The sequence below is a fragment of the Phaethon lepturus genome, unplaced genomic scaffold, assembly GCF_000687285.1.
Source record: "Phaethon lepturus isolate BGI_N335 unplaced genomic scaffold, ASM68728v1 scaffold16361, whole genome shotgun sequence".
Taxonomy (NCBI): domain Eukaryota; kingdom Metazoa; phylum Chordata; class Aves; order Phaethontiformes; family Phaethontidae; genus Phaethon; species Phaethon lepturus.
This window is the reverse complement of record NW_010519967.1, coordinates 1-13,539: the sequence shown is the minus strand read 5'-3', so window position 1 is coordinate 13,539 and position 13,539 is coordinate 1. Positions and strand designations below refer to the sequence as shown.

At 48.6% G+C, this 13,539-nt stretch overlaps 1 protein-coding gene across 1 annotated transcript in view; it reads left to right on the top strand.

Annotated features, from left to right (window-relative positions):
- The window catches only part of EHMT1 (euchromatic histone-lysine N-methyltransferase 1), a gene marked incomplete at its 5' end in the record, with an annotated part of 30,997 nt that extends 18,779 nt beyond the window's left edge, over positions 1–12,218 (top strand). The window contains 6 exons of the mRNA XM_010297235.1: positions 903–1,018; positions 3,352–3,438; positions 8,102–8,180; positions 11,127–11,302; positions 11,598–11,856; positions 11,892–12,218. Of these exons, the coding sequence (XP_010295537.1) occupies positions 903–1,018; positions 3,352–3,438; positions 8,102–8,180; positions 11,127–11,302; positions 11,598–11,781 (642 nt within the window). The remainder of the gene's footprint in view (positions 1–902; positions 1,019–3,351; positions 3,439–8,101; positions 8,181–11,126; positions 11,303–11,597; positions 11,857–11,891) is intronic.
- Positions 12,219–13,539: the final 1,321 nt, after the last annotated feature.

Sequence of the window (13,539 nt, the reverse complement as noted above, 5' to 3'; positions counted from 1 at the left end):
GTGAAGTCAACTTCCATTTCAGAGCAACGTAGAAAATGCTGTAGTATGTAAACAAGGGGAGAGTAGTAGGGAGGTTTTTTGCCTGCTTTTATTTATTGTCATTGTTCCGGATGAAGGCAAAGTAAAGATGTTTTAACTGCATCATGGCCAGAAGCCTGGTTTGTTCTGGGTACGTATGCTTCAATCCTCCAGAGAGGTTTTGAGGTTAATATTTGGACAGGTTCTGTTAAGATCAGAAGTTCTGTGAATCTCTGCAAGTTTCTCCCAAGGGGAATATTGGCATCTTTCTTGGCTTTGTAGCCATTTTATTTACACATTAATAGGTGATCACATCATTCAAGCCTTAAAAGCCAGATTTATTAAATGTGATAAACTCTGTCTATTACTTCCTTAATCCTATATGGTTGGTAAATGCTTAAATTGTAGCCTTTTTGGTAGCGTTATTCGGGAAGATAATGTGGTTCACAGAACTTGGATGTATTGGCCTTGTAATCTGGAAGTTTAGGCTTTATTCCAGAGACAGACTAAGTATCCACTTCTCCCCTCCAGCACTGCAGAATGATGGTAATGATGATACACACAGGGTTTTTTTGCACAGCACTGGAGGATTTGGGGCTTTTTGATGGTGCGTAGGGTGATGCCAGGCAGCAAAAATCTAGACAGTCTCTTGCTGTTTGTCAGCTGTCGGCGATAGTGGCGAGTGTGCCGCTGTCGGGGTAGAGGAAAACCATGGCCGAAGTTGAGGACTGATGCTGGTTTTGGGGAGGTCGGGGCATACCTCCACCTTGGCCTTCTCTGGCCTGTTTTTACGCTCGGGGGAATTTCTGCTCTTGGCCTGCCTCTGTTTTGGAGGGGTCACGGGAATAGCAACTAACCCAATCTTGAATGCCTCTCCTCTTCAGGACGGCCGACTCCTGCCTGAATTCAACATGGCTGAGCCGCCACTGATCTTTGAGTGTAATCACGCGTGCTCGTGCTGGCGAACCTGTAGGAACCGGGTGGTGCAGAATGGGCTCAGGTGAGAAGGAGGATCCAAAGGCAGCTTATCTTGGCAAAGACCAACACCAAACTTGTGGGCTTTCTGGCTCTCTAGTCTCAGCTCACCCATAAACCCCCAAAACCCCAGGATTTCCCGAGATGAGACAGAAGTTGGGGCAGGTGCCACCACACAGTGGTGGGATGCAAGCAGGTTCCTGTGCGCTGCTGGTGGGAATGAAGCGGCAGCGGGTTGATGAGCTCAATTAGTATTTGCACCCTGCGCCTGCCGCCGTCATGTGGGACCTGCGGCGTTCTCTCATCAGCCTGACCATAAAACGTATAAATGCCTTGTGGGTTTGCATGAGCAGCCTAGATGTAACTTCTCAGGTGGAGATCTCTGAGGGGAATAACAGCAACAGAAACTGCAAAGCCTTTCTTTAGAAGATACTGTAAGTTAGCAGCCTATATTAGAAATATAGGCCAGCCTGCCCAGACTTGTCTGCCTAAAATTTCCAGGTTGTTGGCTTGACTCCCCCTGAATTGGATACCTGAATACCTGTTGGCTTTGGTGCTGCGGATTAGGCTGTTACGATTTCAGTGCCTAAAGTGTAAATTTTTTGTTTTGGACCTCTGCTATGGAGTTCACCACTGCACTAAATGTACCAGCACAAACTTCAAAGGAATCCCACTGGAAAAAAAGACTTTTGCAAATTTTTTGTACTACTGACAACACTTTTTTTGCAAGCTTTGTAATTTCAATGACATTTTGCAATGTTAAAAATAAGTAAGGAAGAGGCTTAATGCGTTTCCACAGAACTTTACCCCTCTCTGGTTTTCCCTGCCAAGCTCCAGAGCTCCAGTGTTTACGTGGGTGTTTATTTAGGAGCTGTACAGCTAGAGCTGTTGCTTTTGCATTTTTGCCTTGCTAAAGTGTTTTTCTGAAAGATGGGTTGGAAAACCCAACTGTGAGTCCGGGAGGGCAGCTCTGTCGGGAAGCTGGCGGTAAGGTCAGGTGCTTGGCAGAGCTGTGCTTGAGGTCCCTGGGGAAGCAGCGGAGGAAACCTCCAAGCGTGACACATGGGTGCTCCCGCTCCATTTTCGGTGTTCCCTTCATCAGATTTGCTCCAAATTAACTCCACTCGCCAGTGCACACGTTTCCATCTGGCAGGCTGACCCAGCTCAGCTGGGAAGCTGAGATCGGAGCCGTGATCCGGCTGCTGCTGGTATCAGCCCCAACAGCAGAGCCCGAACCTGAGCTCGGCTCTCTGCTCCACTGTGATGGACAAGGCAAAACATGGGGGAGCTTCCTCAAGCCTGAAACACGGTCCTATAACCAGGTTCTCTGAGAGCGATCACTGTCATAAAGTCATGTTTTGCCTTGGTGAAGGCTCCAGGAGCTGTGAGCAAACACGAGAAAACGCACGGCCCCTGGTTTGAGCTGACCGTGCAAGGAGGGAGTGGGTGGGGGGAAGAGGAGAGATGTGCTGAAAAAAGCAACAGGGTGAAGTTAAGGTGAGCATCGAATTTCTCTTTATTCCGATAACAGCATTGCTGAGAGCGGGTTTTGGTTCCCTCAGGGACAGAGCGAGCCTTCCCTAGCCCTGGAGACCATTCATCCTGCACTTAACTCAAGTTCTGGCTGAGCAGGAGGCAGAATGACTTACAGGATTGTTTCTCTGCCTATAAACTCCATCAGTAAAATTCCACAGAGCGGCTATTACACCAAGAAGTTTCAAGTTGCAGTGCTTCTTCCTTGTCTTTCAGCCAGGGAGCTGGATATGATGGAGTTGCTAAATGCACCGGCCTCAGCAGAGGGCAAAGGGATCAGAGCACTTAGCTCAAGGTGTTCTTAATTCACCGTAAGCTCCCTGCCTTCCCCCTGCAGCATCCCTCCCTGCAGAGCTACGCTGCCTTAAGTCCCCTTCCACCTTCCCTGCCTTCCCCTGAGTGCCGGGTGTGTGCGTGGAAGGGAAAAGAAATGCTGGTGGTGGGATTCTGGTATCCTACGTGTAAGTCATCAACGGAGTAACCACACAGAGCATCCAGTCCCGTACCCTCTTCCCCAGTCCTTAACGTGTCCAGGCCCTGATGTGCGCCTCACCAGGTGCTGCTGGGCAGGGAGAGGGGCTTCATGGGCGCCCGTCGCTTGTCCCCAGGCTGTTCCCATCTGAGCACCTGCCCGCAGGCGCAGAGCAGCAGCAGAAGTGGAGCGTGCCCCCAGAGGTGCCAGCGTGAGAACTGGGGTGTTGAAATTGAAATCATCTCTGAGTTTGTGGTGATGGAAGGTTGCTGGTGGTTTTGCTCATCTCTGTATGAAAACTCATCTTTCTGCGGAGTGCTGCCATTAACATTGCTTCGTTTCTTCTTTTCCAGGACTCGATTGCAGCTTTATCGGACACAAAAGATGGGCTGGGGTGTGCGAACAATGCAAGACATTCCACTGGGAACCTTCGTGTGCGAGTAAGTTACTCAGCTTCCGTTAGCGCACGCAAACGCATCGCTTCCTGAGGACTGGGATGGTTTGCTCCTCTTTCAGAAGAGGTTTTCATGCAAATCGAATTGGCATCGAGCCGAGCTGCTTGTCCTCAGTCAGAGGTTTCCTGACTCCGTTTCCTGCTCTGTTTGTCCCTTTCCTCATAGCGCGGAGCTTTCTCCACCCCTGTCCATCTTGCTGGGATCTGTGCTCAGCTCTCTTACCGCTCTGAAACACAAGCGATGGGGGAAAATGCATTTGGGTTGTGATGCAAATGTGCTCAACCCACATGTTCACTGTGGATATGGGACGCTTAAGGCCAAGGCAATTTGGAACAATTTTTTTATATCAGCTCTTTCTCTGTTTCAATACTGACCTCTCAAGAGGTTTTCCAGTGTCACAGCTCTGGCTTTAGTCTGATTCAGCAAAACAGTAAAGCACTTGGCATTAAGCACATGTTTCAGCCCTGGTTCAATAAAGTACTTAAGAACAAAACCGTTCAGATTTATGTCAAGTGAAAAAAATGCAGTCAAACGCCACAATTTTTAGGCTTTAAATTGGTATATGTACTTTACTAAATATTTTGGAAAGTGTTTTCCTCATTGCAATACTATAGTGAGTTAAGACCTTCTAAATAAGGCTGGACTCGTGCCCTTCATGGAAATAGGTGTTAGGTTTTTTTAGAACTAGTTATTGATGTTTTATAGAATTGGGGTGGGGGATTGAGGAAGATTATTACAGAATTAAAAAAAAAAAAAAAGAAGACATATCTGCAGTGAGCCAGCCAAGTCTTTCTTCCATGTTAGGAGCTGCCAGACGATGAAATGTTTTTTCAGAGGTGAAGCTTAAAACTCTGCTGTTTGTGGAGAGTGTCTTAAGTCTGTCTTCAGGTGGGGCTTTCTGTTAAGTACCGAAGGTCCCTGTGTCCTGGTTCAGCGCCCAGAGATGAGCCAGAGCCTGCCTGTAAACTGCTCCCAGAGAAAAAAGGCGCTGACCTTCCCAAATCCTATTGGAACGCTAACACGCAAGAGGAATAAGCAGTAGTGAACAGGCAGCCCAAGGAAACGGGGCAGCCCTGTGCGACGGTGTAATTAACAGAGATGGGCGCGTTGTAGAGCGCGTCGGCACTGCCGGGGTGCAGATACCACAACCGTGCTTAACCCTTCCCTCCGCCCTTGCCAGGAGCTGCTGATGCTGTTTCAGTGGTAGGCGCTATCTTCTTCGTTATCTAAATGAGCTGCATACTGAAAAACTGAGCTAATTTATGTCTTGCCCGTGCACATTCCTCCTTGTCTCCACTACTTGCGTGTGCACACACGCGCTATTTACTCAACTGACCAGCTCCAGTCCTTCTTCTCAAGCCAGCTGCACTGATGTCCTTCCTGTGGTTCTTTATGGGCAACCTGAAGATTCGCTTTCTTCTTTTCCTCATCTCTGGCAAAGAAGCCCCGTTGCCAGCGGTGCTCGGGGGCTGCTTGCACACAGCAGCTGCCGGGATCGGCTCTTGTGGTAGAGCGTTTTGCATTAAACATCTGGATTAGAGCCCCGAGCGGGTAGTCGCTTTGTACGGAGATGATTACTCTGCTTTGGAACGATGATAATTATTGGTGTGAGGATGACTGTTACTCTATAATTTTTGACATATGCTCACGTGAGCGGCAAATCTGGAATACTTTTCACAACGCTTTTATTTTGCAAAACTCTGCTGGTCCTGGCTGTTTCTGCATGTAATCGCCTTTCCTACACACGTACTGCTTTTCAGCCTGCACCATACTTCAGGTACCTTTCAGCTTTTCTCTGTAATCACTCCAAAAATGGTTTCCCTTTCCGTTCCTGCTTGCAGCCTGTCCCTCTGGCAGCCAGCAGCAGCTTCTGCAGGGAGCATTTAGCAGCACTCAAAGTGGTTTGGCAGCGGGAAGCGAGCTGGGAGCGAGCACAGTAGCCAGCCAGCCCTCTTGCCATCATCTCCAGGGCTCCCCAGACCCTTTAGGGTCCCCAGACCCTCCTGCTAAAGGCCTCTGGTACCTTCAGCGTGGTCCTGGAAGCAGCATCGTAGCAAGGGGAGATGCAGCAGTGTCATCCTCCCTGCCCCGCTGCGCTCCCAGGGAGTTTTTAGGCTTTTCCAGTCACAGATGCTCAGGAGTGTGCTCGGTGCAGGTCTCTCCCTGGCTTCCGAAAGCTAATAGGTATTAGGAGAAACTTCTTCACCGAGAGAGTGGTCAAGCATTGGAACAGGCTGCCCAGGGAGGTGGTGGAGTCACCATCTCTGGAAGTGTTCAAAAAACGTGTGGACGTGGCACTTCAGGACTTGGTTTAGGGGGCATGATGGTGTTGGGTTAACGGTTGGACTTGATGATCTTGAAGGTCCTTTCCAACCTTAGTGGTTCTGTGATTCTGTGATTCTGAATTTGTCACTGCTCAGAAGTCACTGCTGCTGACCCTGTGCTGACGTTGCTGTGGGTCATTTTGAATCTGCTCTGTTCGTGCTTGGTCGGTAGACGGTGTAACTGCTCGCTCTGGAAATGGCGCAGCTGGTTAAGGGCTTTCACTGGAGAGGCTGTGAATTAGTGGGATGCAGGAACCAGAGGTTTGTGAGGATCTGGTCTGTTCCTTTTGGTGTACATCCATGACGTCGTTTTCAAATACTTCGTTTCTGTACGAAACCATGATGCTCTAATAAGATACCGTCTGCATCAAGCCAGGCGTTTTAGCCGCACCTTCAGCCAGACAAGCCCCGTTTCCACGCCCCGTGGAAAACGCTGGAGCCTGTGCTAGGGACTTCTTGTTGCTCTTGATTTTTGCGTGGAGTGCGCTCTGATCTCGTGGTGACGAGTGGCAGTGTAAAGCTCTGAGATGTAGTTACTTGCCATCAGCGTGCTGAACGCCTTGCTGAGGAGAAAAACACTGGCTTGACTTTGGGAGTCCTTAAATGAAGGGGCTGATGCTCCTGCTCTTTTTTGGGTAGGAGCACGTACCTCTTGCACATCCTTTTGTAACTTTTTGGACCTGGGAAGTTAGGGAACCGTTTGTATCTGTAAGCAGTCCTGGGAAAGGAATGAGTTATAGGAATAGCCTTTAAAGGAACATCAAACCAACAATTTTTAATTAGATTGTGGTTTTTTGTTTCACTGAGTTGTAAACCTGAAGTGGGTGTCCCTGAGCAGAGTGCCTCTCCGTGCAGCATTATTCAGCTGTTTCTCGGCTGCTGCTGGCTACTGTGCCGTGCTACAGCAATTTCTCTCCCTCTCTGGCCATCATCTTCCTGTTGCTTTAGGTCACCAATGAGCATGTGATTTCCAGTAATGCCGCAGCCTTGCAGGAGCACTTTAATAAATAACAAGACGCAGTGGGGGCAAGCAGGAGGATCACACACGGTGGCAGCCTTCTGCTTTGGCGAAGCAATCTGGCCAGATCGTGTGGATTTAGGAACTGCAGCCAAATGATCCCTTGTCACGGAGTGCGTGGGTTCTCTCCAGGTTATCGTTTTGTGGCTCTCCTCTTCCCCAGCCCTGGAGTTAAATACTGCCTTGAGCCACAGGGGGGAAATGGATACGGTTGGTTAACACTGAAGATGCCTTGAGAGCTGCAGAGGAATGCTGTGATAATGGCTGCTGATCATGGAAGTCTCCATGCTGCAAAGAATATTTAATTCATATTGTGAATCCTTTGCTTATAATTAATTAGCGTTGCATTGCAGGCCGGGAAGACTTACATACCAGCATCTACTGTGCTGCTGCTTCTTTCTTGTATCCTCCCTCTGGCTCAGTACCTCTCTTCTTTGTGCCTCTTACTTTGATTGCAAGCAGGTCAGGGCAGGAAATGTTGGACCTTGACAGTCCAAAACTGTTTAAGATGGAAACGGGGGGACAAATGTGGGAATACCAGTGCAACGGGGACTCCCGCAACAAGGGGGTTTGCATCGAAACCAGCATCTGTCTGGGGTGTGTTCAGTCCTTCTCAGCGAGCCAGGCCAAGCAGCACATGCTTCGTGGTGCTCGGAGGACCTGGTTGTAATCTGCCTTGCACCTGATTTTACAAGAAGGTGGTTGTTACTGGCATCACAGATCGGATTTATTCTGGTTCAAGAGGGATTGAGAAAGAAGCCTAGACCCTTCCAGGGATCCTGCCAGGTTAGGTTAGACCTAGGAGTTTTAAAACAAAACTTTTTAAGGTATGTAGCCCATGTAATCAGTCAAAATACCCTGGAAAATACAGGAAGGACAGACACAAACATTTTGCCCTGGGATGTAAACAGCGCAAGCACTGCAGTGGTGTAGAGAAGAGCCAGGGCGTGAGTCTGACCGTGAATGTACGGAGAATTAGATTAATATGTTGATCTTGGCCAACAAAGAGATTTGCAAAGGGAAACAGTCCTCGGGAAAAAGTAAATTTTGTTGGAAGTAAGAATCCATTTTTAATATTAAAAGTATTGCCCTGAAAAGATGGAGTTTGGAGCCAGATTTTAGCTGCTCTAAGTTGGCAGAGCTCAGTTTGTCCGGGTGGCTCTGAGGTGACCTGCGCTGTTAAGGCTGTGGGTTGCCATCTGTGGCTGGGCCATATCCCTTTCTTTCCCTCTTCCCAGAAAGATGTTTAAACCCAAGCTTGTGATTGCAGGAGCATCTTATTTCCTCCTTTCCTGTTTGTCCGCAGGTATGTTGGTGAGCTGATATCTGATTCCGAGGCAGACGTCCGTGAAGAGGACTCTTACCTCTTCGACCTTGACAACAAGGTACTGTATCTGAAGGTGTCTAACAAGACAGACCCAAGGTTTTGCCTCTCCAAAAGAGCAAAGAGAATATTTGTCCCCATCTTGATGTACAGCACAATCTGAAAGCCTGCAAAGAGGAGGACCGCATCCTCGCTGCGTTTTAGTCAAAATACAGGGTGGTTGTGCTAAGGCTTAGAGATTGCTAAAATGGTAAACAGAGCCCAGCAGTGCCGGGCTACCATGGTACATGCTGCCCACACCAGTTTTGATGCAAGATGCTCTTCTGCCGAAACTGTTTGGGCATCCTGGGTTCGGTTGTTCGGGTTTTGATGCTCAGGTGTGTATATGCGGGCTTGCGGCTATGTTGATTGGCAGCTCTGCAAGTTCTTCATAAAAAGGTGAGCTGGAAGACTGAAAAAAAAAAAAAAAACACCCCATTCTCTTATAAAGGGATCCATCAGATACCCTGGCAGGGACTTCAGGCTCGTTCTGCTGGTAGTTAACCCTCTCTGCTCTGCGGAGGGCTATCTCAGAGCAGAAATCTTGCTTTGAAAAGGGTAATCTAAAGCTTTTAAGCGAGGCCATCACTTCAGACTTTTCTTGGGAAAGGAGGAGAGAGGTGAGCTGGGGACTCAGAGGAGTGGGGCGGCTTCCAAGGAAAGCTGTAAAACAGTCTCTGCCTTGTTTCTGTCATCAGCTAGTGACAAAGCAGCTTTGCTTTGTTTGTTTGTTTGTTTTAAAGCAGCACACATTCAACAACTGAGAAGAGGCAAGTAAGGAGTCTTGTAGTCAGTCTGAAAACAGAGGGGTCAAACTGTAATTAAGAAGTTGAAAAGCAGCGGGGGCTGCAGCCTGGTTTGTACATTTATGAGCAAGAGCCCACCTGGGCCTTGCCTTGCCTTTGGGCTAGCCCATGGCTGGCTGCCTCGAGGGAGAACCTCTGCGTTTGCTCTTACGAAGCCTTTAGTGAAGCAAGGAGGGACACCTAAGTCCAAGTGCAAGCACCTCGGTTTTTTGAAGAAACCCTGAAAAGTGGAAAAAGACTGCCTCCGTAGAAAAGCAGGCACCAGGTCCTTGAGTGATGGTTAAAAGAAGCCCATCGGGATAGGTGGAGCAGGGCGGGGCAGAGCCAGCCGGCTCCTGTGGGCTCCTGAGGGATGGGAGATGACGAAGGGTGTGAACCCCAACCCTGGCAGGGACAGCCTGGTGTGTCCCGAAGGAATGGTCTGGATGGGCTTGTGCTGTAGTGAAAGACAATGGTGGGGATGTCATTTCTGATGTCCCTATACCTTGAGTTGACACTGATTTTGATCATGTCACCATGCACAGTTGTCACATGTGCACGGTGAATTATTCAGCATGCCAGGTCCTGCAGTCACATCCCGTCCCGTGCCTGAAAGGGAGCGAACAGCAAAAACTTTCTGCCATTGCTGGGTTGCCAGGAGGAAGACGTAGCACAGCAGATGCTCTCTGGGCTTCCTCTGGTTAAAGGGATAGTTGTCTTGTCTCCGTACCGGAGAGCTGGAGAAACCACACTATTTCTGGGAAAGACGAGGTTGAGTTTTAGCTGCTGTGGCTGCTTTCTGCTTGTGTGAAGCCGCTCCTTTCCCACACGCAGGCCCATCCTCTGCAGTCCTTGCAGACGCACTTGGCCCTGCTGTGCACCATCGAGGAGCGGCGGCGGTCGGGGCTGCACGCTGCTGCATCCATGTGACCCCTGCCTGCCTGCAGGCAAGAAGGGCTTTCTCCAGGCTTCCTCCCTTCTAAGAAACCCCGGTGCCTTCCCACTCTTGAGAAGGAGACTCATCTCAGCCCAGAGCAGTTTCCTGGTTTCTCTTCTTCCTCTCTACTTGCCACCGTGTGACTCTTGTGTTCCCAATACCCTTGTAGCGAGGTGGGAAGCAGTTTGCTTTGGGACTCGTTCTCCTCAGCAGCTTCACAGTGAGGACACTGCTTGTGTTGGCCAAGGCAGCGGGCTCCTTTCTTGAGAAACACATCTTGACTTGCATGCTGGAGAGCTCAGATCTTCCCAGATGGTCACTAGATGCGGTAGTGGGTGATGTTGTCCTCACCAACCATGGCATTTCCATGGATGCAAGTCAGGATGTGATGGGAATTACTTATAATTGAAATTAGAGCTGGTAACACAGTGTGTGATATGGGACCATGTGGGGTGATGCCTCCCCCGGTGGTTGGGACATCTTCCCTGGGCTCCTGTACCAGCTGGGTGGTGTGATCTGGCACAGCTCATCCATTAACGATTGCAAGGTGCTTGCCCGAAAGGGAGTTTGAGCACTGCTAATGGATCCTTTTGCTTTTGGCCTCTTTGCAACTGAAATTAGCTTCTGTAATTAAAGTCTCTGCTTTGCACAGTCATTCTCTGCTGGAATAAAAAAGCCCTGAGGGGCGTTCTTTTATTTTCAAGGAAAACAAAATATTACTGCTCTCTGGGCTTTCTGGAAGGGGAATTTCAGTGTTCTCACTTTCACTTTTATCTGCAAAAACCTGTGTTTTCTCGAGGCTCTGGCTTTGTGTTTCCTAGCTGTCGTGTTCCATTAGAGAACAGAACAGATGCCTGTTCCTCTATCCAGTGGCTTTTACCTGTAAGGTGTTTGTCTGCACCAAACATCGATCCCACTGTGCCGAACTGGTGCTCTAGCAGAAAAGGGCTGGGGAAAACGGATGTGCAGCCAGTGTCGGGGGCATTTTAAAAGGTCTTTGGGCTTGTGGGGGCAGAGGGCGTTGCAGAAAACTGTATTTTCAGAGTACTGTTGAATATAAAATTGTGTGTCTTTAGTCCTTTTAAACCCACAGTGGGTGTTCTGCCTGGTGGTGGTTCTTCGTGAAGCTCTCCAGAGTTTTAGTGAGATGACCGATAGTTCGGTCGTTTGGGATTTTTTGAACAAGTAGAAGTAATAATACTAAACCCAACCTCATCTAATGAGAGACGCAACATTTCTCCTCTAGGATGGCGAGGTGTACTGCATAGATGCTCGTTTCTATGGCAACATCAGCCGCTTCATAAACCACCTCTGCGAGCCAAACCTCATCCCAGTGCGAGTCTTCATGTCGCATCAGGACCTCCGCTTTCCCAGGATCGCCTTCTTCAGCACGAGGCATATAGAAGCTGGAGAAGAGATTGGGTAGGTGCTGTCCCCGGGGCTGCCACCGCCTCGCTCAGGGAAGGATGGAGTGCAGAGGGACGAGAGCTCCGCTGCTCCCAGGCTGCTTCACTCCATCCCTTTGGTTCTCTGGCCGTGTCCACAGAGTCTCTGGGGATCCCGCAAGCGCGCTCCATCCCCTGGAGCTTTGCACAAACCCAAATTGTGGCAGCACCCGGGATTGCTGACCCCGGTGTCCTGCGCTGCTGCGCGGTCCCTCTTGCTCCTGCAGGCTTCTGCTTTGCAGTGACCCCGTCTCTCTCTCTCTCTCTCGCAGCTTTGACTACGGAGACAGGTTCTGGGACATCAAAGGCAAATACTTCAGCTGTCAGTGCGGTTCACCCAAGTGCAAACACTCGAGCTCAGCGCTGGCCCAGCGGCAGGCGAGCACCTTGTCCCAGGACACGCAGGAAAATGGGCTCCCAGACACCAGCTCTGCCACGGCAGCCGGCCCCTTTTGAGGCTCCGCTCCCCAGAGACTGACTTGTTTTAACCCTATAGATTCACATACTGTCTGAATTTCCATTTAAAGAGGGATTAAAAAAAAAAAAAGCAAACGAAAAAAATCCACAAAACCCCCCCCGCTCAAGGAAAGCCAAGGGTTTGTGACATTAGGGCTGTGCCACCGACTGTTACTTGAGGAATAACTAAAAACAAATCCCGCCTCCGTGATGTTGTTCTCCCCTCCCTGGTCCTGGAAAGCTGCTGGTTTTCACAGTTGCGTGTGGAGGGGTGGCTGTTGTGGTTTTTTTCCATGCAAGCTGTCCTGGCCTCTGTCTCTTAATGTGCTAAGTGTTGTCAGAGCCGAGGGAGAGCCGCCCGTCCTCCGCCTGTTGTTAATTGAATGGATCGCTCATGCCAAGTCATCTCCAGTTCACTTGTAATAAACTTTGAATACTTGATGGGACTTTCTTTCTAAAAACCAGGGGGGAGGGAGAGGGAGGTGCTGGCGTTTGGGTTTGCCTGGCACAGCCCCGGGGCAGGTTCTGCTGGTTGGTTTTTGTTGGTTTGTTTGGTTTTTTGGTTGTTTTTTTAGTTGTTTGTTTTTTTTTTTTAATCATGAATTTCTCCCACATCTCGCAGGGCGTTGCAGCGGGGCCTTTCCCTAGAAGCTAGAGGGCATTTCTAACAAATACCCTCCTTGTTACCAAATCCACCGGCTTTTTTCTCTTCCAAGGAGAAGAAATCCACAGTCCTCACAACCCCTTTGGTCCCTGGCTCTCTCCCGAGCCGGCCAGAGATGCTTCCCCTAAGACCCTGCTCCCTCCCGGGCTTTCTCCGTTCCAAACCAGCTCTCGTCGGCACCACTTGGCCGTGTTACTGTCTCAGTGTTCGGTTCATCCGTGGAAGGATTCCCCTCTCCCGTCGCATTAGTGGTTTTAGAGAGGGACGGTTGAAGGGGATCGTACAAGACACTAACTTCTTACGAAAATCAGTTTCTCTTTTTTTAAAAATAAAGCGAATGATATATATATTATAGAGAACCTCGACGCGCGCCTACCGGCTGGGGCGAACAGCGGACAGGACATGTCACGGCGAGAAGAACCCAGATGCCACCAGCTTGTCTGTTCCCATCACTTTCCTCAACGCTGGGCACCTTCGATTAATTTTTAAGCCACACGCTATGAGGTTTCAAAAAACTGATTTATTTTTTACCATTACCGAAACATTGGGGACTAGCATTAAAAAGAAAAAAAGAAAACCACAAAAAAATAATAAAAAAAAAAACCAACAACAAAAAGAAACCACAAAACAAAACGGTGCTGATTCTGGTGTGATTTTTGCTCACCACGTGAATATAAACTATCAATTGTATAAAAAGAACAAAGTGATTTTAGTATAAAAACGCAGGAAAAAAACACAAAACTTTTTTTAAATTGTTAGTATTGTAGTGTGAATAAATTTGCCATCACCTTTTGTGTGGTGGCTGGGCAGGTCATTATCTTAATTTTTTTTTTTTTGCATATATCTTTAAATACTGTAATTAGTGCAGTAACAGGTTTTTTTGTTCATCTCTTCTAGAACATTCATAATGCCGTCATGTTTATTATTATTATTATTTTTTTTTCTGTTAATGTTTTTGACAGTTTTAAAGGAGCAGTCTTTTGGCTCTGATCATTTTCTTGTTCTGTTTTCAATGAAATCAATAAAAAAAAGAAAAAAAAAAAGTGCTTTAAAAGGAGTTTGGCCTTTTTGTCTGCCAGCGGCGATGCCAGGGG